General features: G+C 45.5%; 1 protein-coding gene across 2 annotated transcripts in view; it reads left to right on the top strand.

The window, feature by feature from the left end:
• The window catches only part of IFRD1 (interferon related developmental regulator 1), a 37,577-nt gene that overhangs the window by 3,830 nt on the left and 10,478 nt on the right, over nucleotides 1-23,269 (top strand). For both annotated transcript variants that reach the window (XM_068276507.1, XM_068276508.1), the window contains exons 2-7: nucleotides 15,321-15,422; nucleotides 15,503-15,584; nucleotides 17,000-17,124; nucleotides 18,167-18,324; nucleotides 21,346-21,396; nucleotides 21,489-21,652. In XM_068276507.1, the coding sequence (XP_068132608.1) occupies nucleotides 15,321-15,422; nucleotides 15,503-15,584; nucleotides 17,000-17,124; nucleotides 18,167-18,324; nucleotides 21,346-21,396; nucleotides 21,489-21,652 (682 nt within the window). The remainder of the gene's footprint in view (nucleotides 1-15,320; nucleotides 15,423-15,502; nucleotides 15,585-16,999; nucleotides 17,125-18,166; nucleotides 18,325-21,345; nucleotides 21,397-21,488; nucleotides 21,653-23,269) is intronic.

Raw genomic sequence — 23,269 nt, 5'->3', positions numbered from 1 at the left:
GACTCCGACTCCTCAGTTTATAAACCCACGAATCCGACTCCGGGTACCCAGAATGGCTCAGACTCCTCAGTTTATAAAATCTCCGACTGCGGGTGCCCAAAGTTGTCTCGACTCTGACTCCACAGCCCTGGGCCTTAGCCATGCAAAGTGGTGTTTTTGATGGTATTCTTACAATAGCAAAACCTTTCAATAAACTCATGTATTTTATTTTTGGATAATTTACCAGGTCTGCTAATGGAGGTTTTCTTCTGACTCTTCTCTGTAAAGGTGCATACACGCATCCAATTTTGATTGGCTAATCACTGACCAATTTTACAACCTCCATGTAGTGTGAGTGCCAACAGATCCTGAACATTATGAACAGCTTGTGTAAGTAAGCTCCCATACTACATGGAAGAGGTGACATTAGCTGATCATTGCACAATCAAAATTGCATGTATGTACTTGTCTTAAAGCCTCATCTACACGGTACAATTTTCCATCAGAGAGATGGATCTATTAGATAGAGCTAATAAGAAATTGCATAGTGTGTAGACTTCAAAATTGTTTCAGATCAATTTTGTGATAGATTTTGTTTTAATAAGTACCCAAAATGTATTGTAAAATCTAACGCAATCTGATTGGACCGGTTTGAAATTATCTAATAGAGCTGATCGGATGGAAAATTGTACCATCTAGTAGGCTTGAACGATTTTAGGAAAATATTGAAATGCACGATTTCTGTCAAATTTTGGTTCACGATTTTCAATACACAACGATAGATCAGCACACTGATGGGGTAGTATGAGTTCCCCCAGTATGGGTAGCCACGTATAGGTGTCCCCAGTATAGTTTAGCCAGCTATAGGTTCCACAGGTCAGGAAGTGCATATGTGCCACAGTATAGGTTGGGCAGTGTGTCGGGGGGGCACGGGACAGGTTGGGCAGTGTGTGGGGGGGGCCACGGGACAGGTTGGGCAGTGTGTGGGGGGGGGGGCCACGGGACAGGTTGGGCAGTGTGTGGGGGGGGGGGGGGGCACGGGACAGGTTGGGCAGTGTGTGGGGGGGGGGGGCCACGGGACAGGTTGGGCAGTGTGTCGGGGGGCCACGGGACAGGTTGGGCAGTGTGTCGGGGGGCCACGGGACAGGTTGGGCAGTGTGTCGGGGGGCCACGGGACAGGTTGGGCAGTGTGTCGGGGGGCCACGGGACAGGTTGGGCAGTGTGTCAGGGGGCCACGGGACAGGTTGGGCAGTGTGTCAGGGGGCCACGGGACAGGTTGGGCAGTGTGTCGGGGGGCCACGGGACAGGTTGGGCAGTGTGTCGGGGGGCCACGGGACAGGTCGGGCAGAGTTGGGAACCAGAGTTTACAGCAGGGGTGCCCACACTTTTTCGGCTCGCGAGCTACTTTAAAATTTGCCGAGGCCAGGAGATCTACCAACGGCTCAAATGCTGATCACGCCCGCCCCGTGTAGGTTAGCCAGGTATGTGCCTGCAGCATAGGTTAGCAAGGTATATGTGCCTGCAACATAGGTTACGTGCCCTCTGTGCAGGTTAGCCAGGTATATGGGCCCTCTGTGCAGGTTAGCCAGGTATATGGGCCCTCTGTGCAGGTTAGCCAGGTATATGGGCCCTCTGTGCAGGTTAGCCAGGTATATGGGCCCTCTGTGCAGGTTAGCCAGGTATATGGGCCCTCTGTGCAGGTTAGCCAGGTATATGGGCCCTCTGTGCAGGTTAGCCAGGTATATGGGCCCTCTGTGCAGGTTAGCCAGGTATATGGGCCCTCTGTGCAGGTTAGCCAGGTATATGGGCCCTCTGTGCAGGTTAGCCAGGTATATGTACCTGCAGCGTAGGTTAGCCAGGTCCTCTGGACTCCTGGAACGCTCTGGGACTGGCACAGGCCGCTGGCCAATAAGGATGCAGGGGAGAAGAGGCGGCTGCTACGTCATGGCTGGGGGCGGCGCCGGGCACGTTACAAGCACGCACGTTGCAGGCTGCCCGCCGCCCCCAGCCATGACGTAGCGGCTGTGCCGCCTCCCTCTCTCCTCCCCTGCATCCTTATTGGCCAGAGGCTGGCAGCTAAACATGATGAGCTGCTGGCCGCAACATTTAATGAGACGTAGCCGAGAGGCCGCGATCTACCGAGAAGGCGGTCGCAATCTACCGGTAGATCGTGATCGACCTATTGGGCAGCCCTGGTTGTCAGACTGGAAGAGGCCTCAGGTAAGTAAGTTCCAGACCCCTGCAGACCTTCCGTGCCCATGGTGGTGTTCTGTGATACTCTAGTCACCTGCAGCCCCCTTCTGCCAGGCAAGCCAGCGCCCACTGGGCATGTGTGGCACGGCAGCATGCATCCTTTAACCAGCCGGGCGGTATGGACGAGCTCAGCTCATCCATCACCGCCGGAGGCTGCCGCTCAGGCCCTGCTGGGCCGATTTTCATCAAATAAAATGCAGCACACGCAGCCGGCACTTTGCCAGCCGCGTGTGCTGCCTGATCGCCGCCGCTCTGCAGCGATCCGCCGCGAGCAGCGGCGAAAGAGGGTCCCCCCAGCCGCCTGAGCCCTGCGCAGCCGGAACAAATAGTTCCGGCCAGCGCTAAGGGCTGGATCGGAGGCGGCTGACGTCAGGACGTCGGCTGACGTCCATGACGTCACTCCGCTCGTCGCCATGGCGACAAAGTAAACAAAACACGGAAGGCCGCTCATTGCGGCCTTCCGTGTTACTTCTGGCCGCCGGAGGCGATCAGAAGAACGCCTCCGGAGCGCCCTCTTGTGGGCTTTCATGCAGCCAACTTTCAGTTGGCTGCATGAAATAGTTTTTTTTTTTAATTTAAAAAAAACCCTCCCGCAGCCACCCTGGCGATCTTAATAGAACGCCAGGGTGGTTAATGTACTACATAAAATTGTTTAAATGTTTTTAGTAAAAAGTCATGGTTTTCCCTTTGCATAATCCTACCTCACCCAGACTTAGAGGAACTGTCGCAAAAATTTTAAAATTTCAAACCCATACAAATGAGCAGGGCAGTGGAGTCAGTACAAAAATCTTCCGACTCCTCAGTTTCTGAAACCACGACTCCGGGTGTCCAAAATTGCTCTGACTCCTCGACTCCGACTCCACAGCCCTGCAAATGAGTACATTTCTCCCAGAGTAAAATGAGCCATAAATTACTTCTCTCCTATGTTGCTGTTACTTACAGTAAGTAGTGGAAATATGACGTTACCGACGGGTTTTGGGTTAGTCCATATCTTCATGGGGGATTCTCAGCATGGCCGTTATTCTCTATTATGATCTCCCTGTGTCTCTGTGTCCAGCTGTCCGTTATGTATCACAAAGCATTGCCTCCTTACGGCAGCAAAATCCACTACCAAGAAAGTTGTGGATTTTGTCCAGGGTGTTAGGGGTGATTAGTTGAGTTTTCAGCTGCGGGGATGCAGCGTTTTAGGAGGAGCAATTATGTTAGAGGATTTTTTTTTTTTTTTCAGTCTCTAAGCTAGGAATAATAAAAAAAAATCCGTTTTACTTGCCTGGGGCTTCTACCAGCCTCCTGCAGCTGTCCTGTGCCCTCGTAGTCACTCACGGAGCCTCCGGTCCCCTGCAGCCAGCTAGTTTTGTTTTTCACTGACCGTGAGCCAGCGGGCTTTCTGTGCCTGCACAGGCCTGGCCACGTGCTTCCTTCATGTTCCTGTCCTGAATAGCGTCCTGCACAGGAGGGCTGCACGATTTTAGGGAAAAAAATGAAATTGAAATTTTTCTCTCAAATTGAGATTTTGACTTTTTTTTTTTTCACGATTTTCTTCAAATCAAGCTTTAGCACTAAATTCACAATGCCTCCAGTATAGTGTAGCCAGGTAGGCACCTCCAGTATAGTTGTCTCAGTATAGGTTGTTTAGGTAGGTGCCTCCAGTATAGGTAGCGGCCAGCATAGTTGCCCCCAGTATAGGTTAGCTAGATAGGTGCCTCAAGTATAGATAGCCAGTATAGTTGCCCCTGGTTAAGATTAGCTAGGTAGAGGCTGCCAATATTGCCCCATAGGTTAGCTAGGTAGGTGGCTGCCTCCAGTATAGGTAGCCAGGCAGCATAAGGAGTAGCAGCAGGGGAGAGCGGGCATAGTAACCACTTTCAGGATGAAACCGGCAACTTCTATCTTTTTCCCTCTCCCTCTCCCATCTTGTTAATATCAGTGCCCCCTGTGACGACTTCCAGTTTGTCATCACAGGGGGCGCTGTAATCAACGTGACTGACACCTGGGAGAGGAAGTAGGAAGGTGTGTTGTGCTATAATTATACGTGTCGGGTAGCGGTGGGATGTGGAGAAACATGTGCGTCAAAAAATCGCAATCGCCGCTTTCACGGTTACGCAATTGCCATGCCCCACATCGTGATTTCGACTTTAAAACTATTAATTGTGCAGCCCTACAGGACACTATTGGGGATGGAAATGCAAAGAAAAATGTACGTGGCCATGCCTGTCAGCGAAAATGGAACTAGATGGTGGCGGGGGACTGGAGGGTCCGTGAGCGACTGCTAGGGCATGTCCTAGTGGCTGCAGCTCTGGCGCTTTGAGTCCGCCAGGAGAAAAGTGCGATATAAGTGTTTGTCTTTATTCCTTGCTTAACCTCCCTGGCGTTCTATTAAGATCGCCAGGGCGGCTGCGGGAAGTTTTTTTTTTTTTTTTTTTTAATTAAAAAAACTATTACATGCAGCCAACTGAAAGTTGGCTGCATGAAAGCCCACTAGAGGGTGCTCCTAGTGCGCACTTCTGATCGCCTCCGGCGATCAGAAGTGACAAGGAAGGCCGCAATGAGCAGCCTTCCTTGTTTCCCTTTCCTCGTCGCCATGGCGACGAGCGGAGTGACGTCATGGATGTCAGCCGACGTCCTGACGTCTGCCGCCTCCGATCCAGCCCTTAGCGCTGGCCGGAACTATTTGTTCCGGCTGGGCTCGGGCGGCTGGGGGGACCCTCTTTCGTCGCTGCACGCGGCGGATCGCCGCGCTGCGGCGGCTATCAGGTAGCACACGCGGCTGGCAAAGTGTCGGCTGCATGTGCTCCTTTTTTTATTTGAAATGAATCGGCCCAGCAGGGCCTGAGCGGCACCCTCCGGCTGTACTGGACGAGCTGAGCTCGTCCAGACCGCTAAGGAGGTTAAAGGCACTCAAAGCTCAAAATAGTAAAAAGATTGGACTGGAGGAACCCCCAGGTATGTATAAATATTTTTATGATTTTGAGCTCTGGTACCCTTTTAGTACTGGCAACATGGTATAAAAGCTAGGGTTTTCCAAACACTAGGAAGTTTTTGCAAAAAAACCTGCCATCTGCAGTGGTGTAATTTATCACAGCAGCAATGTGCTACCACTTATAGAGGTAATTACCGTATATACTAGAGTATAAGCTGAACTTTTGGGGCCAAAAAGTGGTCCCAAAGTGGGGGTCTCGGCTTATACTCGAGTCACCTCTGTTGCTGACCCCCCCTTCCTTCGATGGCTGTGTTCCCTCAGCGTGTACAGAGCACCCTCTGCTCTGTACCATGGCTGTATAAATGGAATAGCCGTTAGATTACCGCGTGCCGCCCCGCCAGACCAGAGCAGGATACGACGCTCAGTGTTCCTACCCAGTATCCCCTGGCATAAGCACAGCGCTTTGTGGTTCCTATAGTTACCGGTCCCGGCCTTGATGTTTCCCCTCTAGCTTGTAAGTCCCAGTCTGATGATCACTGCAGATGTGCCACTAACGGGAGTCATAGCGAGAGACTGCTGCTAGAAAGGAAACAGCCAGGACCATTAGTAAGGGAACCGCAAAGCGCTGTGCTTATGCCAGGGGACACTTGGGAGGAACAGAGTGTATGTGTCACATCCTGCCCTGGCCTGGCGGGGGGTTTATACCCTTGGCTCATACTTGAGTCAATCATTTATTCCCAATTTTTTTAGGGAAAGGTTGGGGGGGTCGGCTTATACTCTAGTATATACGGTAATGTTGTCCACAGAAGGTGCCAGGAAACTTTCCTGTTATGAATGTGATCTGTGCACTTTTGCTGTATGGTAAAGATAAAGACCTTGTGCAGACAGCTGATGTCTGACTTTGCAGAATCACCTGATGAACAAGCAAAAATCTCTTGGATTATATAGAAAGGAGTTTGTTGCTAGTGAGACTATTGCCTCTATTGCTGCAAATTTCAAAAGATGGCCAGGTGTAAATTGCTATGGTAAGCATTCTATTCATCATCTGAATTTTTGTTTAGAAAAGCCTTTTGGATTGTGGAAACATTATGATGTAGGAACTGAAGTACAAGTCTACTTTTTTTTTTTTTGTGGGCGGGGGGGGGGGGGGTTAATGTCTTGATCAAATACTGAACAGGTTGCATTAACAGCCCTGTATTCTTATAGGAATGATAATCAAAATGCTTAGTTTATCAAGTAAATAAATCTGATTAAAGCTTGAAATTACAGCAATACCGTGCTTTTGCTACTACAAGCCGTTTACTTGAGTGAATGTGCTTGGCATTTTATTTTCTATATTCTTGACCAGTTTATAACCTTATGCCCATGTTTATGCTGATAGTTCCATGGGCATGATGATGCAGGGCATGTAGTCTTGTTATGGACCAGGTTCTTAGGGGTGTTTGTGACTTACCATGTGACACGTGCTTGTATTTGACCATTAAACAAATCATGTGATGTCTGAGGTTAGTTGGACCAAATCTTGAAGGACACCTGCAGTGAGAAGGCATATGGAGGCTCAGGCTGCTATTTGTTCCCTTTTAAGCAATACCAGTTGTCCTGCTGATCCATGATGCTGGGAACTGAAGTTATGGGAGTGTTATTAACATTTATAGTTACTTCAGGCAGAGAGGTGGCCAGAGACAGGGGAAACCTTATTAGTTCTGTTTAACTCATATTAAGTTTTAGGAAGTGAGAGGATATGGAGGATATAGCAGACAAGCAGTCAGGAACACGTTAACACGTTTGAGGAGGGAGTTAAGGTCTGGGTCCGAGAGGTACAGTTGTGTATCGTCTGCATACAGGTGGTATTGAAACCTGAATGAGTTGATTAAGTCACCAAGATCGTGCATGTAAATGGAAAAGAGGGGACCAAGAACAGAGCCTTGAGGAACCCTGACAGACAAAGCATGAGAAGAGATCTGATCTGAGTAGGAGACTGTGAAGGACCTTCCAGTGAGGTAGGAAGATAACCATGTGAGAGCGAGGCCCTTTATTCCTACATTTGAAAGTATTTGTAAGAGTAAGGTGTGGTTGACCGTATCGAATGGTGATGACAGATCAAGAAGGAAGAGTATAGAAAATTGACCTTTGGATTTAGCTGTAGTCATTGGCCACTTTAGCAAGGACCGTTTCCGTGGAGTGGTTGGAGCGAAAAGTAGTGGTGTAACAGCCTTTTTGAGTAGCGATGAAAAGATGCCAGTGGAGAGGGGCAGGTTAAATAGCGATTTTAGTGCAGGCATGAGAGATGAGGATAGCTGTGGAATTAAAGCCAATGGGTACCGGTAAAAAAAAAAAGTCAGATACTCACCTAAGGAGAGGGAAGGCTCGGTCCTAATGAGCCTTCCCTCTCCTCTCCCGGTGCTGCGCTGGCTCCCCCGTTCGTGTCCGCCGCCGCAGGGACTTCGGAGGTCTTCGGAAGCACTCGGGCTTCCGAAGACGAGCCGCTCCATACTACGTACGCGCGAGCGCGTCATAGAGGGCGCTCGCGCATGCGTAGTATGGAGCGGCCGCGTCATCGGGAGCCCGAGTGCTCCGGAAGGCTTCCGAAAGCTCCCGAAGGCATGCGGCAGTGGCAGTATTTGACCGAACTGGTCGAATACTGCCACGGGGGATCCTGCGCGGGACCGGGCATCGGGAGAGGAGAGGGAAGGCTCATTAGGACCGAGCCTTCCCTCTCCTTAGGTGAGTATCTGACTTTTTTTTTTTTTTTACCGGTAAACATTCACTTTAAATGGGAGGGAATAGGATCCAGAGAATTGGTTTGGTTAGCTTTGGACATTATAGAGGAGAGAGACTGTTCAGAGAGTGGAGAGAAGGCAGTTAGAGAGCAGTCAATGAGAGGTGTGGAGGTGGGATTTGAGGGCTGCGTGGAGAATTCACTTCTGATTTTGTCAATTTTATCATTGAAGTATGTTGCAAATATTTCAGCTGATAAGCAAGATAGAGGGGGATGGAGAACAGAGTTGAAGGTGCTGAACAAGCGTTTTGGATTGTGTAAATGGGCAGATATTGGGGAGGAAAAATAGGACTGTTTTGCCACAGAGTGCGTTTCTGAAATTGTTCAAGGCTATTTTAAGAGATGAAGTCCTCACTTGTGTTACTTTTTCCTCCAACGCCTTTCCACTGCTCTAGAGCATCTTTTTAACTGTTTAGTGTCTTTGGTCATCCAGGGTTGACGACTGATAAGGTGAGGGCGGACATTGACGAGGGGGGTGAAGTCATCCATGACTTTTGTAATGGAGCTGTTGTAGTGTATAGCAGCTGCGTCTGGGTCGGTGAAGGATTGTGTGAGGAGAGGTGCCAGGGCATCAGACAGATTGCGATAGTTTCTGCAAGTATGTGAGCGTGCTTGTGCCAGGGTGGTAGGAAAAGAGAGGAGAGAGAGCGAGAAGTTAAGTAGGTTATGGTCAGAGTGGTAGTGGATCATTAGTAAAGTCAGTGACAGAGCAGAGACGAATGAATACGAGATCAAGCGTATGGCCATCAGTGTGGGTTGGGGTAGAGGACCACTGAGACAAGCCATAAGAGGAAGGGAGTGATAGAAGTTTGTTGGTTCTTGGTATCAATAGAAATGTTAAAATCACCCATAATGATGGTAGGGATGTCAGAGGACAGGAACTGGAGAAGCCAGGCAGAGAAATGATCTAGGAAAACAGCAGGGCCTGGAGGGCGGTAAATAACTGCAATCTAGAGGTTCGAGGGAGAGTATAGTCTGACTGCATGGACTTCAAAGGATGGCAGGGAGAGAGAAGGAATAGGAGTGAGAGGCAGGAATAGAAGTGAGAGGCATTTGTCTGAGAGAAGAATGCCCACCCCTCCACCATGTTTATTCCCACTTCTAGTAGTGTGGCTAAAGTGGAAACTTCCATAGGAGAGGGTGGCAGGTGAGACTGTATCAGAAGGGGTCAGCCAGGTTTCAGTGATCCCAAAGAATGTGAAAGCATTGGAAATGAAAAGATCATGGATGAAGGGCAGCTTGTTGCAGACTGAGCAGGCATTCCAGAGGGCAGCCAAGATAGGAGGGGGAGTGAGTGGAATATTAATAAGGTTACAGTAAGAGGGAGGGAAATTTGATTTGTTGCAAACAGTGTGATGAGCAGGGGGGAGTGGGGGTCCAGGGGTAGGTGAAATGTCCCCAGCAGCAAGGAGGCGGAGTAGACAGAGCGGAGCAGAGGTTGCGGCGTAGACTTATATTTACATGTAGTGTGACATGGAAGGTGAGGCTGTAAGTATAACAAATCTCATGAGGCGAGCTGTGGAGTGGATAGGAGGGCTGGTGAAATGTACAGCATAGTGCTGACAGCAGGAGGATGTAGTGTGTGAAGAGCTTTGAGGATGGCTGGGGAGAGCAGGCAGATAGTAACGCCAGATTAAACATTTTTGCAACTAACCAGAGAAGCAGAGTTTTGTCAGTTCCTACTGCTTTGCACACTCTTGGCATTCTCTTGATGAGCTTCAAGAGGTAGTCGCCTGAAATGATCTTCCAACAGTTTTGAAGGAGTTCCCAGAGATGCTAGCACTTGTTGGCCCTTTTTGCCTTCACTCTGCAGTCCAGCTCACCCCAAACCATCTTGATTGGGTGCAGGTCTGGTGACTGTGGCGGCCATGTCATCTGGCGCAGCACCCCATCACTCTCCTTCCTGGTCAAATAGCCCTTACACAGCCTGGAGGTGTGTTTGGGGTCAAAGTCCTGTTGAAAAATGATGGTTCAACTAGACTCAAACCGGATGGAATAGCATGCTGCTGCAAGACTCTGTGGTAGCCATGCTGGTTCAGTATGCCTTGAATTTTGAATAAATCCTAAGTGTCACCAGCAAAGCGCCCCCACGCCATCACACCTCCTCCATGCTTCACGGTGGGAACCAGGCATGTAGAGACCATCCGTTCACCTTTTTCTGTGTCACACAGACACGGTGGTTGGAACCAAAAATCTCAAACTTGGACATTAGACCAGTGGAAATCTGTGCTTTGGTCTGATTCCATTTCTTGTGTTCTTTAGCCCAAACAAGTCTCTTCTGCTTGTTGCCTGTCCTTAGCAGTGGTTTCCTAGCAAATATTCTACCATGAAGGCCTGATTCAGTCTCCTCTTAACAGTTGTTCTAGAGAGGTCTGCCGCTAGAACTGTGTGACATTGACCTGGTCTCTGATCTGAGCTGCTGTTAACCTGCAATTTCTGAGGCTGGTGACTCGGATGAACTTATCCGCCACAGCAGAGGTGACTCTTGGTCTTCCTTTCCTGGGGCGGTCCTCGTGAGATTTTTTTTTTATTTATTTATTTATTTTTGTGGTACTTTTGATGGTTCTTGAGACTGCACTTAGGGACACTTCAAAGGTGTGTGTTTTTGTTTTTGTTTGTTTTTTTTTCCCAATTTTTCGGACTGACTGACCTTCATTTCTTAAAGTAATGCTGGGCACTAGTTTTTCTTTACTTAGCTGCTTTTTTTCTTGCCATAGTACAAATTCTAACAGTCTATTCAGTAGGATTATCGGCTGTGTATCCACCTGACTTCTCCACAACGTAACTCCCAACCCCATATATAAGGCAAGAAATACCACTTATTAACTACTTAAGGACCTCCTCATGCCAATGGGTGTGACCGCGGCAGCCCCAGGACCGCCTAACGCCAATTGGCGTCTAGTCCTGGGGCTGCAGTTTCCCAGGGAACGGCCGCGCACATGCGTGATCGTTCCCTGCCGCTTCACGGAACGGAGTTCCGTGAATAGCCTGCTAGCCGCCGATCACAGCTAGCAGGCTGCTTGTAAATCTAAGGGGAAAGAAATCCCCTTTTGTTTACATGCGTACAGCGCTTCCGGGGGCCGCAGTGCTGTAAAAGATCGGCGATCCTCTGGCCGAGGAGCGCCGTCCTCTCACAGGCTGATGCCTATGAGAGGCGGAACAGGACGGATCGCTGTCATGTTCCAAATCAGATGCAGGAGGGAGGCGTACATCAAAGAGCGTCGGGGGGGGGGGGGGGGGGCACGTGGTGTAAACGATAAGCAGTATTATCGTTTGTAAAAATATTGTGTAGAATTTCGTTTACAAATAGGGTTTTAAAAATCTATAAATCATTAAATAATGTGTATGAAATCGGCAATTCTTAAAACGTTAATCTTCCCTGTTTCTAAACTGAAACTTTTTATGTTTGTTAAAAAAACAGTAATATTTGTTTAAACATTGTAATTATATATTGTTATGAATAATCTTGATTTATCGTTTATTATAATAAAATGTGAAAATATTGTTTAACAATATTAATAGAAGTACATTCATCATAACTGTTGATTAGTATTAAAATTGTACTAAAACTATACCTAAACCTACTCTCACACAGAACCCTCCCTGTACCTATCCCTAACCCCTAGACCCCCTGGTGGTGCCTAAACCTAAGACCTCCCTGGTGGTGCCTAAAACTAACCACCCCAAAGCCCTTCCTGTACCTATCCCTAACCCCTAGACCCCCTGGTGGTGCCTAAACCTAAGACCCCCTGTGGATAATAATGTTTTACAAACATAAATGGAAAAAAAATGTATTTTTTTGGGTGGATAATGTGTTAGAAATGTTTTACAAATAGTGATTGTAAAAAATATATTGCAATTTACGTTCTGTACTGATCGCTTTATTTTGTGAATAATGTTTTACAAACAGTAAGGGTTAAAATGTTGTGTTAATTAGGATAAATATGTTTAGTATTTTTATAAACGTTATTCGTCACGGGCTCATTTTCTAAACGTAAATCATCACAAGCACAGTTATAAAACATTAAAAATCTCCGGGCGCCGTTTGTAAAACGTTAATAATCTCCGGCGCCCTTTTTTCCCTGTTCGGCGCCCATTAAACGATATTGATAATGGGAGTGAATGGGGCGCCCTTTTTGTCCACTTGTCTCATGCGCCTAAATCTCCTGCTTCCGGAGGGAGAGAGAGCCTCCGAGGCTAAGGAAAAAAAAAAATACAAACTGCCTCAGCAATCAGACCCCTCCGGCGGCATGTCCCCTAAGGGACAAAAAAAGTTGCGTCCGATCGCTGGGCTCCTAAGCTGGGCTGTGTTGGTGGCTGAAAAGCCTGCACAGCCCAGCACTGCAGGAAACTACCTGGTCTTAAGGGGAGGTTGGCACTGTGGGCATGAAGTGGTTAAACCTGACAGTGCACACCTGTGAAGTGAGAACTATTTCAGGTGACTACTTCTTGAAGCTCATCAAGAGAATGCCAAGAGTGTGCAAAGCGGTAATCAAAGCAAAAGGTGGCTACTTTGAAGAACCTAGAATATGACATTTTTAGCTGTTTCACACTTTTTGGCTATGTACTATACTTCCACATGTGTTAATTCATAGTTTGGATGCCTTCAGTGTGAATCTACAATGTTCATAGTCATGAAAATAAAGAAAATTCTTTGAATGAGGTGTGTCCAAACTTTTGGTCTGTACTGTAACTTGCAAGAAATTTGACCGCAAGGAGAAATTATTTGCATCTCATTGATTATCCCTTTATTTTGTACTCCGAGGGACAGTTGGTGACCTGACTATGTACTGTGGAAGATGTTAGCGCTATATAAATAAAGGCCAGCCCATAAGATGGGAGAACAAGGTCCTATAGGAGGTTGGAGAGTAGGCTAAAATAAAAATGATCCACAGAATGTGAAATCAGGACTAGCAGGATTGGGTTCATGACATTAACTGGCCTTTGTGAGAAATTGTGTAGTCTGCATCCTTAGAGGAGCTGTCAGCCATACTATCTCAGGAAAAAAAAACACATGATGCATAGATAAATACTTGCTCTACTTCCATAACGTGCATTGCACTGTCCATGCTTTGATTTTAGTGATTTTACTACAGTAAAGAGAAAATCCTTCTTAGCATTTCCCATTTTAACTGTGGCTATTTTGAAACCAATGCTGATGTCCTTTCTCTCTGCTGCCTGATTGTATATGCATTGCCCGCCCTTCACTGTAGAAAGTGCATTGGCTCAGCATGAGCAATATTGGCCCATCAGAGAGGAACAGGTGTGGGAGGGGAAAACAGGAGGGAAAGAGGCTTCAACCAATTGTGCTGCATTAGTTAAAGCGGAATATAACTCTGCATTTCAACTTTGCTCTAAAACATTATTTACAGCATATTCTATGCAAAAAGCATTTTTTTTTTTTTTTTTACTAGACCAGCATTGGAAGGGTTAAACATAGAGGTTTAAAGTTCCGTGGAGAGATATGCAGAAGTTCAGATTGTTACATTCTATTTAGTTGTATCTATTGAGAAATGTTACACACTCTTTGGCTGTCCTCCAGCTCCTTCTCAGTCAGTGAGTCACATTCAACACTTGGATACATTTATGTAAACAAAATGTATCTGTCAGCTTCGGATGAGTCTGCAGAAATCTCCAGGAACTTTAAAGCCCTGTGTAACCCTTCCAATGCTGGTCTAGTAAAAAAAAAAATGCTGGTTGCATATAATATACTGTAAATAATGTTTTAGAGCAAAGTTGAAATGCAGGGTTATATTCCGCTTTAAGTCTGAGGGAATTAGAGAAGCAAAAGGACAACCCAGTATGCCCTGCAACTTCCTTTTTGTGTACCAAATAAGTCTGGTAAACTAAGGAATGATCATTTACAACAAGAAAAGTAATAAATATTTAAAATTTTGGGTTGCCTGGTTAGCATCCTTATTACTTGTTTACCAGATAGACATAAATTGACTTTTTTATTTTCTGCCCAACAGTTACACTTTAATTGGTCTGAGCATTCTGCCAGGTCATCAGAGGGTAAAGCGTGTGTTTTTTTTTTTTTTGGGGGGGGGGGGGGGGGGGGGGGCATCGGTAACAATTTAAAAAATTTAACAATGCGGGCCACTTCTTTGCAAGAGATTCTTTATAAACTTATTTATAGTGCTTATGGAGAGATAAACCTCTAGATTGTAAGCCTTCGGGCAGAGTCTTCCTTATGTCTTCTACCTGATCACGCACCTCCATTACTGTAAACCCATCATATGGATCTGAGTGAACTCGACCTGCCTAATCTCCATGATCCCATTCAGTGACTAAGCATTACCTCCTACTTGTACTGTGCTGCGTGATAGTCTTATTGCTGTATGTCTCCCCTAAATATTGTTTGTAACCTTAGACTCTGAAGCGAGAATAAATCTCGCTTCAGAGCTTATAGTTAGCAGGGGCATGTGTGCCCCTGCTAAACCACCGCTATCGCGCCGCTAAACGGGGGTCCCTTCACCCCCAAACCCCCCACTGCAACACTTGGTCGTAGACTTGGCCGCTCCTGGAGGCAGGGCTAACGGCTGCAGCCCTGCATCCAGTCGCGTCTATCAGCGGCGCATCGCCGCCTCTCCCCCGCCCCTCTCAGTGAAGGAAGACTGAGAGGGGCGGGGGAGAGGCGGAGATATGCGCCGGCAGACGCGCGTGGGACAGGGCTGCGGCGGTTAGCCCTGCCCCAACCAGGAAGTGCTCCCCGGCTGTACGGAGGAGATTTGGGGGATCAGGGACCCCCGTTAAGCCGTGGGATAGCGGCGTTTTAGCAGGGGCACACATGCCCCTGCTATCTGAGGTCTGAAGCGAGATTTATTCTCGCTTCACTCTCTTTAAAGTAAACCTCTGGACTAAAAATCTGCTCAGCAGAACTGCAAAGGCTTGGTGTTTAACAGTTTCACAGCATCAGAACTTTGCTTTTCTTACCAAAGCATAATTTTTAGCTAAGCTCCATCGATCAAAGAAAACTGCTGGGCTTTTTCCCCTGATGCTGTGCAAAGCATGAAGGGATTTCCTATGTTATTTACATTGCCTAGCAACTGGGAGGGGTGATCAGCACACAGGACAGTTGGAACTGTCTCATGCTCCCTGTCACCTCCTTTCAACCAAAAAGATGGCTGCCCTCATGAAATAAAACATTTGCCTGTTCTTTTAAAACAGGGTGGGTAAGAGATTATATTACCCATCTATTTTAATTAACATAACGTAACTTAATGACAGTGTTTGTGTAGGCTGAAGTTCCTCTTTAACTAATGTACAGCGCTGCATAATATGTTGGTGCTTTTATAAATACATTTACATTAATCAAATGAGTTTATACAATGTATGTATATTATATAATTTTTTTTTTTTTTATTATTGATTTTATTTTTTTTGAAGGTGGACGGCAGAAAAATCTGCCACTAAGTGATGATGATTCATCGGCTGAAACCATGAGCCAGTGCAGTAGCTTTAGTGATGCTGCCAGCCTTCAAGAGTATGGTGAGTTTTAATGCCAACGGAAAACTAAATACTGAATATTCACTGGCTTGTTAACGCAATAGTATATCTCCCCTGAACAGGTGTAGAAGTTGATGAAATGGCTGCCCAGGAAGACTTTGAGTTCAAACTTAAGGGTTTCATCGACCTTGCAATGGACAAAAGGTATCTAGAAGTCTTTTTGTTATGTTAACAAAGATCTGTTTTTCCACTAAGCATTTTAAGTGAGCTTTGCTGTTACTAAATGCGTAGTCACAACAAAGGGAAATGTCTGCAGTTTCATATTTCATCACTAAAGGATGTCCTCTCTGGTCTACTTAAAGGGGACCTGATGTGAGTAGGATATGGAGGCTGACCTATTTAATTATTAAACTCTTGTGTGATCAGCATCCATGCGGTTGCAAAAGTGAAGTGCCTAGGCACAGCCGTCCTTCAGTACCCCTCAGACTGTGGTCAAGGAGTCCAGAGTGGGGCGGCACCTCCAAAAGTAGACCTCTTTTATGAACAAAACATAGCTCTTTATTTAGTATAGATTAAAAATCCATACAAGGTGTCAAAGTGTAGGGCTGCTTATAATTATTATGATTTACCAGAATCGCTGCATATGTGAAATGGGCCTTCAAGTATGCAGGGGATGGTGTTGTGATTACTACAGCCAGTGTAGATTGGACAGGCACTGGGCCATAGGGGCCAGAACTCTGTATTTGGACATCCTTCCCTTTTCATTTTTTTTAAATGAAATGCATCTGAGAAAAGATTGTGGTAGCCTGTACAGAAGTGAACACCTCACAACACTGTACTTGAAAATCCTTGCTCTGAAAGTGTTGTGGCAGGCAGCCTTATTGTGTGAAGTGGATTAGTAGCTGCACATCTGTAAATGCCTGTTAGCAGTCTTGACAGATTGGATGAAGGTCACAATATACAGGTCCAATATTGATGACCAGTTGTAATGCTGCCCCAAACTCTCACCTGTCAGTTCAGCCTGAGACTGTAGTTTGTGACCAGTCACTGTACCATTTTGCCAGTGATCGGCTAGCTCTTTAAAAGCTGGGAGAAAACTGGAAGGAAGCCAGAGTGGGCACTAAGAACTTGGGTCAGCACTGGAAGGTTCGAAGCTTCTGTGTTGCACAGGTACAACAACCTTCCACCCATCTTAAAAATTCTAGTGAGAACACTAATTGTAGCTAAAGGCAAAGCTAATTGAAACTGAGGGTTGTGGGGTAAAAAAAAAAAGACCCCCACCTTTCCCTTCCCTCTCCTCCATTCTTTCTCCTTCCTCCTGGGCCCTTGCAATGGCTCTTCTTAGAATCTGAGACGTCGAGCATTGTGATCCTTGTGTCTATTGTGCATATGAGACAGTGTTAGTTACACTTCCTATTGCTTTCTTCTAAAGTTTGTATAATACCTCTTTATCTGCGGAGGTTAGCCACCTTAGTGACACCTGTATTTGTACATTTACCTCTGCTGATGGTAACTATGCTTATGGGAGACTCCGTCACCCTGCTTAATTTATTTGTTTTTATTTATTTTTTTGTGCATGTGATTGAATATTATGCTAACTTACAAACTCCTGTGTTTAGTGCTAAGACGAGGCAAACTGCCCTTGAAGGACTGAAGAGTGGCATGGCGTCAAAGATACTATATGATTTCCTTCTGGACAGAAGGATAACTATCACCGATAACCTTGAACGCTGCCTAAAGAAGGGTAAGTAGAAGTGCTGTCTGTCTAAATCCTTAAATGATAAAAAGGACAAGTTTAACCACTTAAGCCCGAAGGGTTGAAATTTTTTTTACATCCGAGCATCTTTCACCCCCCATTCATTTGCCAATAACTTTATCACTACTCATCACAATTAATTGATCTATATCTTGTTTTTTCCGCCACCAATTAGGCTTTCTGTGGGTGGTATATTTTGCTAAGAGCCACTTTACTGTAAATGCATTTTAACAGGAAGAATAAGAAAAAAATGGAAAAAATTCATTATTTCTCAGTTTTCAGCCATTATAGTTTTAAAATACATGCCTCCATAATTAAAACTCACGTATTGTATTTGCCCATTTGCCCCGGGTATTTCACCGTTAAAATTATGTCCCTATCACAATGTATGGCGACAATATTTTATTTGGAAATAAATGTTTAGAAGCCCATAATTTATTAAATCATATTGATATACTCCTTTGACATGAATATTTAAAAAGTTCAGACCCTTAGGTAACTATTTATTTATTTGTTGTTTTTTTTTTATTATTGTAATTTTTTTTTTTTTTTTTTTTTTTATGTAAACTTGTATGTGGGTATTTTTTGGTGTGGAAGGTAAACAGGTTTTTTTTTAATATATTTATAGGTTTATTCTTAAAACTTTTTTTTTTTTTGGGTGTAATTTGCTATTTGGCCACAAGATGGCCAGAATCAAAAAGTCCTGGGAGCGATCGATCTCGCTCCCAGGCAGAAGAAAAGAGACCAGAGCTCAGAAAAGCCGCAGCGTCTGAAGAGACGCTGTCTGCTTTTCTCCGGGGGGGTCCGATCAGCGAAAGGGATTTATAATCCCTTTCACTGATCGGTGGGCTAGCGGCCAGTAGCGGGGGCGCGCACGGGGGGGCCCGCGGGCGCCCGCGGGAGTGCGCGCAGCCCAACTGGACGAGAAATCTCGTCCAGTTGGGCTTAAGTGGTTAATTTTTGTAGATTCTTTAATAGCATGCAGCTTGTTGATCTGTCCTTGAGTTTTTTTTTTCTTGTAACCTCTTAGGAAAAGGTGAAGAACAATGCGTGGCAGCAGCCTTGGCCTGCCTTCTCTGCTGTCAGCTTGGCTCTGGCATTGAAAGTGAAGAAGTGTTTAAAACCTTGGCTCCAGTTCTTAAGACTATTATTTCTGACAGAAGTGCAAGTACCCAGGCACGTCAGGCTGTAAGTACAAAATCATAACTACCCTACACAAAACTCAATCTTTGAGACCACCAGAAGACTGAGTTTAAATGACTTTCAGAAGCAAAAAGAAAACTAGACACGTCCTGCCTCAAAGAACATGGCATGCTTTCTTACTGGAACATATTTTGTTGTTTGTTACACTGTAGGCTGGGTTCACACAGAGTGCAAGACCCATTCAGACTTGTCCGTTGCATTGTGTAAAAATCATTGGTAAAGTGTTCTGTGCAACAGATGGCATGGACACTGGACAGACATTACATGTGAATGGACCCTATGTTTACATGGGATCCAGCATTCTGTTGTGTACTGTGGCATGAACAGTTTAAAGGTTGTGAACCAGACCCAAGTGGAGCTTTAAAACTGGCAGCGTATGCTTTTGTCATATGCCTACCCCTTTTCCAAGTGGTAGACCCATAGATTCAGCCTCCTGTGACATGTATTTCCCTGGTTTTCCTTAAAGGGATACTGTAGGGGGGTCAGGGGAAAATGAGTTGAACTTACCCGGGGCTTCTAACGGTCCCCCGCAGACATCCTGTGTTGGCGCAGCCACTCACCGATGCTCCGGCCCCGCCTCCGGTTTACTTCTGGAATTTCAGACTTTAAAGTCTGAAAACCACTGCGCCTGCGTTGCCGTGTCCTCGATCCCGCTGATGTCGTCAAGAGCGCACAGCGCAGGCCCAGTATGGTCTGTGTCTGCGCAGTACACTCCTGGTGACATCAGTGGGAGCAAGGACACGGGCGTGCAGGCGCAGTGATTTTCTGACTTTAAAGTCAGAAATTCCAGAAGTGAACTGGAGGCGGGGCCGGAGCATCGGTGAGTGGCTGCGCCAACACAGGATGTCTGCGGGGGACCATTAGAAGCCCCGGGTAAGTTCAGCTCATTTTCCCCCGACGCCCCTACAGTATCCCTTTAAAGAGGAACTCCAGTAAATATGTAATAAAAATGCTTAATTTTTTACAATTATGTGTATATAAATGTCAGTGTTTGCCCATTGTAAAATCTATCTTCTCCCTGATTTGCATTCTGATATTTATCACATGGTGACCTTTTTACTGCTGGCAGGTGATGTCAATGGAAAGAGATGCTGCTGTTTCCCACAATGCAACACTGCTCCCACAGTGTGATGTCAGGACCTCAGAGCTGTGAGGTGTTGACATCACACTGTGGGAGTGGTTTCACCACAAAATCAGCCATACAGAGCCCCCTGATAATCAATTTGCGAAAAAGGAATGTTTATCATGGAAATGGGGGTATCTGCTACTGATTGGGATGCAGTTCAATTCTTGGTTACAGTTCTCTTTAAAGGACAACTGAAGTGAGAGGTATGTGGAGACTGCCATATTCCAGAGCTTCAAGTTAAAGTGGACCCAAATTAAAAATACAAGATTTCAGAAATCATTTTCTAAATTATAATAAATAGCAGCCTTTTTTTTTCAGCTGCATGACAAATATAAAATATTTTACATTTTATTGGAGGAACCCCTCCCTTCCTTTCAAATTGCCGGGATTTTTCCGGCAAACTGGTGGAGTAGATGGTGTCCGGCAATGTAGGAATTGCTAATGGCTGCCCCCAGTATAACCCTAGCCATGAAAAGAGAAGGGTGAAAAGCATGTACTGAAATGCTCATAGGTTTGAAGGAGTGTTTATTTATCTTTGTATGTGTCAGAGTGGTGCAACTAAAATATTTTTAATTAAAAAAATGTTTGGTTTGGGCCCGCTTTAATACAGAAAATAGAAGTAAATTGTCATAATAGGCTTTATTCATACTAGGTGTGGCAAAGTAGTGTTGTCCAGTGATGATTTTTTTCAGTGTAAATGTTTTACATGACTTTAACAAATTTTAAAGGATACCAGATGTTAAAAGGAAAAAAAATGTAGGGGAGTAAGAGCTTATGCTTACCGATCCTTCTGTCCCGCTCAGTCAGCTCCTGTAATCCTTCCAGGTCTTCTCGGCAAGTCAGACGACTTTCCTGACTTGTCTACCAGACATGCGCAATATGTCCTTTCTGCTTACCTGTGGCCGCGCAGAATTACGTAGCAGGTTGCTATGCAAGTTTAAGCTCTTACTTCCCTACATATTGATTGCATTTCCATAAGTGCGCTATATGGAAACGAACATTGCAGAATCCCCAGTTTAGGCTCAGGGCCTAAACTGGGGTGGCTCCACTGCAGCAATTGCCATTGCAAGAGTATTACATGCAGCATTTTTGGAGCAATTGTATTAAAGGGAATGAAGGATCCTTAAAGGATACCCGAAGTGACGTGTTTAACATGAGATAAACGTGTATGTGCAGTACCTAGCACACAAATGACTATGCTGTGTTCCTTTTTTTTTTTTTTTTTTTTTCCCTCTGCCTGAAAGATTTAAATATCAGGTATGCAAGTGGCTGACTTAGACAGGAAATGACTACAGTGTGACCCTCACTGATAACAAATTCCAACTATAAAACATTTTCCTAGCAGAAAATGGCTTCTGAGAGCAAGATAGAGATAAAAAAGGGGAATTTCTTATCAGTGAGGGTCACACTGTAGTCACTTCCTGACTGAGTCAGCCACTTGCATACCTGATATTTAACTCTTTCAGGCAGATAAAGAAAAAAGAAACCCAGCACAGTTATTTGTGTCCTAGGCACTGTACGTACACATGTCTATCTCATGTCACATTTCAGTTCGGGTATCCTTTAAAGATTCTTCAAATCCTTTTAAGATTGCTTTAGTAATCTTGCACATTGCATAGCCTGGCAATTTTGCAAATATTGAGCGGTTTCTGATTTCCAAAAAGCACTGCTAGTGGGCTCCCAGGCGTCTGGTTTTTGGAAAGTCTGTCCATAAATTTGTCACTTCAGGCAGACCCCTACTTTCAAATGTCTTGTTTCAGACCTGCAAAGTTGTCTCATGTACAAAATATACAGTACTGTTTGTTTGTTACAGGTTACAATATTGTATAAACTTTATTTAGCAAATGCACTTTTTTTTTTTTTCTCCTCTTCCATCCCAGTGTGCAACATACTTGGGCCTTTGCTGCTTTATTGCTGCTGATGATGTTGAGGTAATTGTTCTAATCTTTTTTTTATGAAAAATATTATATATTTCTAATATATTAATTTTCTGTTAAATACCTTATATGCCTCTTTCCCTCAGGACTTGTATGGAACTATGGAATGTCTGGAGAACATATTCTCTAAGCAGTATCGTTCAGATGGGGGGACCGACACCTGTTCAGCACTTCACAGCCAGGCTCTCCAGTCATGGACACTTCTGTTGACTATCTGTCACACAAGCGAGGCAAAGAAGAAAATGGAAGTGTAGGTGACTTTTTTTTTTTTCTTTTTTTGGCAACAGGATTTACCTCGTACGCAGTATTTCTTTAAGGTTCCTTGATGTCAGGTTTATAGGACAACTGAAGAGTCTGGGGAAGAGTCTGTGTGCATGGATAGGGAACTGGCTAATGGACAGAAAACAGAGTTGTGGTCAATGGATCGTACTCAAAATGGGAGACTGTTGGCAGTGGGGTACCACAGGGGTCTGTTCTGGGTCCAGTGCTCTTCAATTCATTTATTAATGACCTAGTAGATGCAGTAGTGAGCAATGTTGCTATTTTTGCAGATGATACAAAATTGTGCAGAATCATCAACTCTCAGGAAGATGGTGTCATATTGCAACAGGATCTGGATAGGATGGCTATATGGGCACATACATGGCAGATGAAATTCAATGTTGAAAAATGTAAAGTCATTGTGGTGATCTGCTCGGCTGCCTGTGCAGGCAGGCAGCTTTTTGACCATTGTTTAGGTTTGCATGCTGCAGGACTCTGGAAAGAAGAGCTTCTGTCAGTTTTGCAGCTTGTGCTTGCAGAGGAATTTGCATATGTTGTCATGCAAATTGCCTGGCCACATTCATTGGAGGCGTGTACTATAAGTACTATGTGTGTCCCACAATGATTGGCTGTTCATAAGGAGTCTTCCTGTGAAAAACTCTGGAGAGTGTCAGCCATGCTCTTTGTTTGAAGATCAGCTTAAAGTAATTCCTGGAAACTGTGCTAGGCAGGTTCCCTAGTGCAGTTAGGATTGTTTATCTGTTTTGTTTGTCTGTTGCGATTGTCCTGTCCCAACGGTGGTCGACAAGAAATCGTTCTGATCTCTGTTCTTGGAGTATAGCTGGTGCAGCGGTTACTACCAGCTATCTCTTCTGATCTGTCTCACTTGGATCGCACTAGCATCTTGCGCTAGCCCTGTGGATCCTTATGTTCTCTCTCCTTGGATCGCGCTAGCCACTTTCCGCTAGTGCTGTGGATCCTTCTGTTCTGCCTTCCTGGATCGCACTTGCCTTGCGCTAGTGCTGTGGATACTTCTGTTCTGTCTGCCTGGATCACACTCTCTTCGCGCTAGTGCTGTGGATCCTTCTGTTCTGTCTTCCTGGATCGCGCTAGCCACTTTTGCTAGTGCTGTGGATCCTATCTCTCGCTTGTCCCTGTTTTCGTGTGTCTTGTCTGCTGTCAGTCTTGTCTGCTACGATAGCTTGCTGGAGGCTCGGTGAGGTAACCGTTAAGCGAGCGCTCGCGTCCTGTTTCATGTTTGTCTGTCGATGGTTAGTTAGGCGTGCTTGTCTCTATTGTGCTTATCACGTGGAGACCGCGCATAACCGCGTGCACTGTTGCGAATGAGTGCGGTGTTCGCGGTTAGCTAGCATTTGTTGTTTTCCGCATCTCATTGTATGATTTGCTGTGCCTTTGCTATCCTCGTATTCTGTTCTGATCTGCCTTGTGTCACGTCTGGCGATCGCACCTCTCGCGATCGCGTTTCTGTTTCGTATCTGCTGTTGTGTGTGCTGGGTGGCGACTAGATTGGCGCACACACATACAACCTGTCCCTTTGCTCGTTCTCATTCGCAATCGCTTCTCTTGCGATTGCGTTCTGCGCTTC

This window comes from Hyperolius riggenbachi, chromosome 3 (assembly GCF_040937935.1).
Source record: "Hyperolius riggenbachi isolate aHypRig1 chromosome 3, aHypRig1.pri, whole genome shotgun sequence".
Lineage (NCBI taxonomy): Eukaryota > Metazoa > Chordata > Amphibia > Anura > Hyperoliidae > Hyperolius > Hyperolius riggenbachi.
This window is presented reverse-complemented; position numbering and strand designations above follow the sequence as displayed.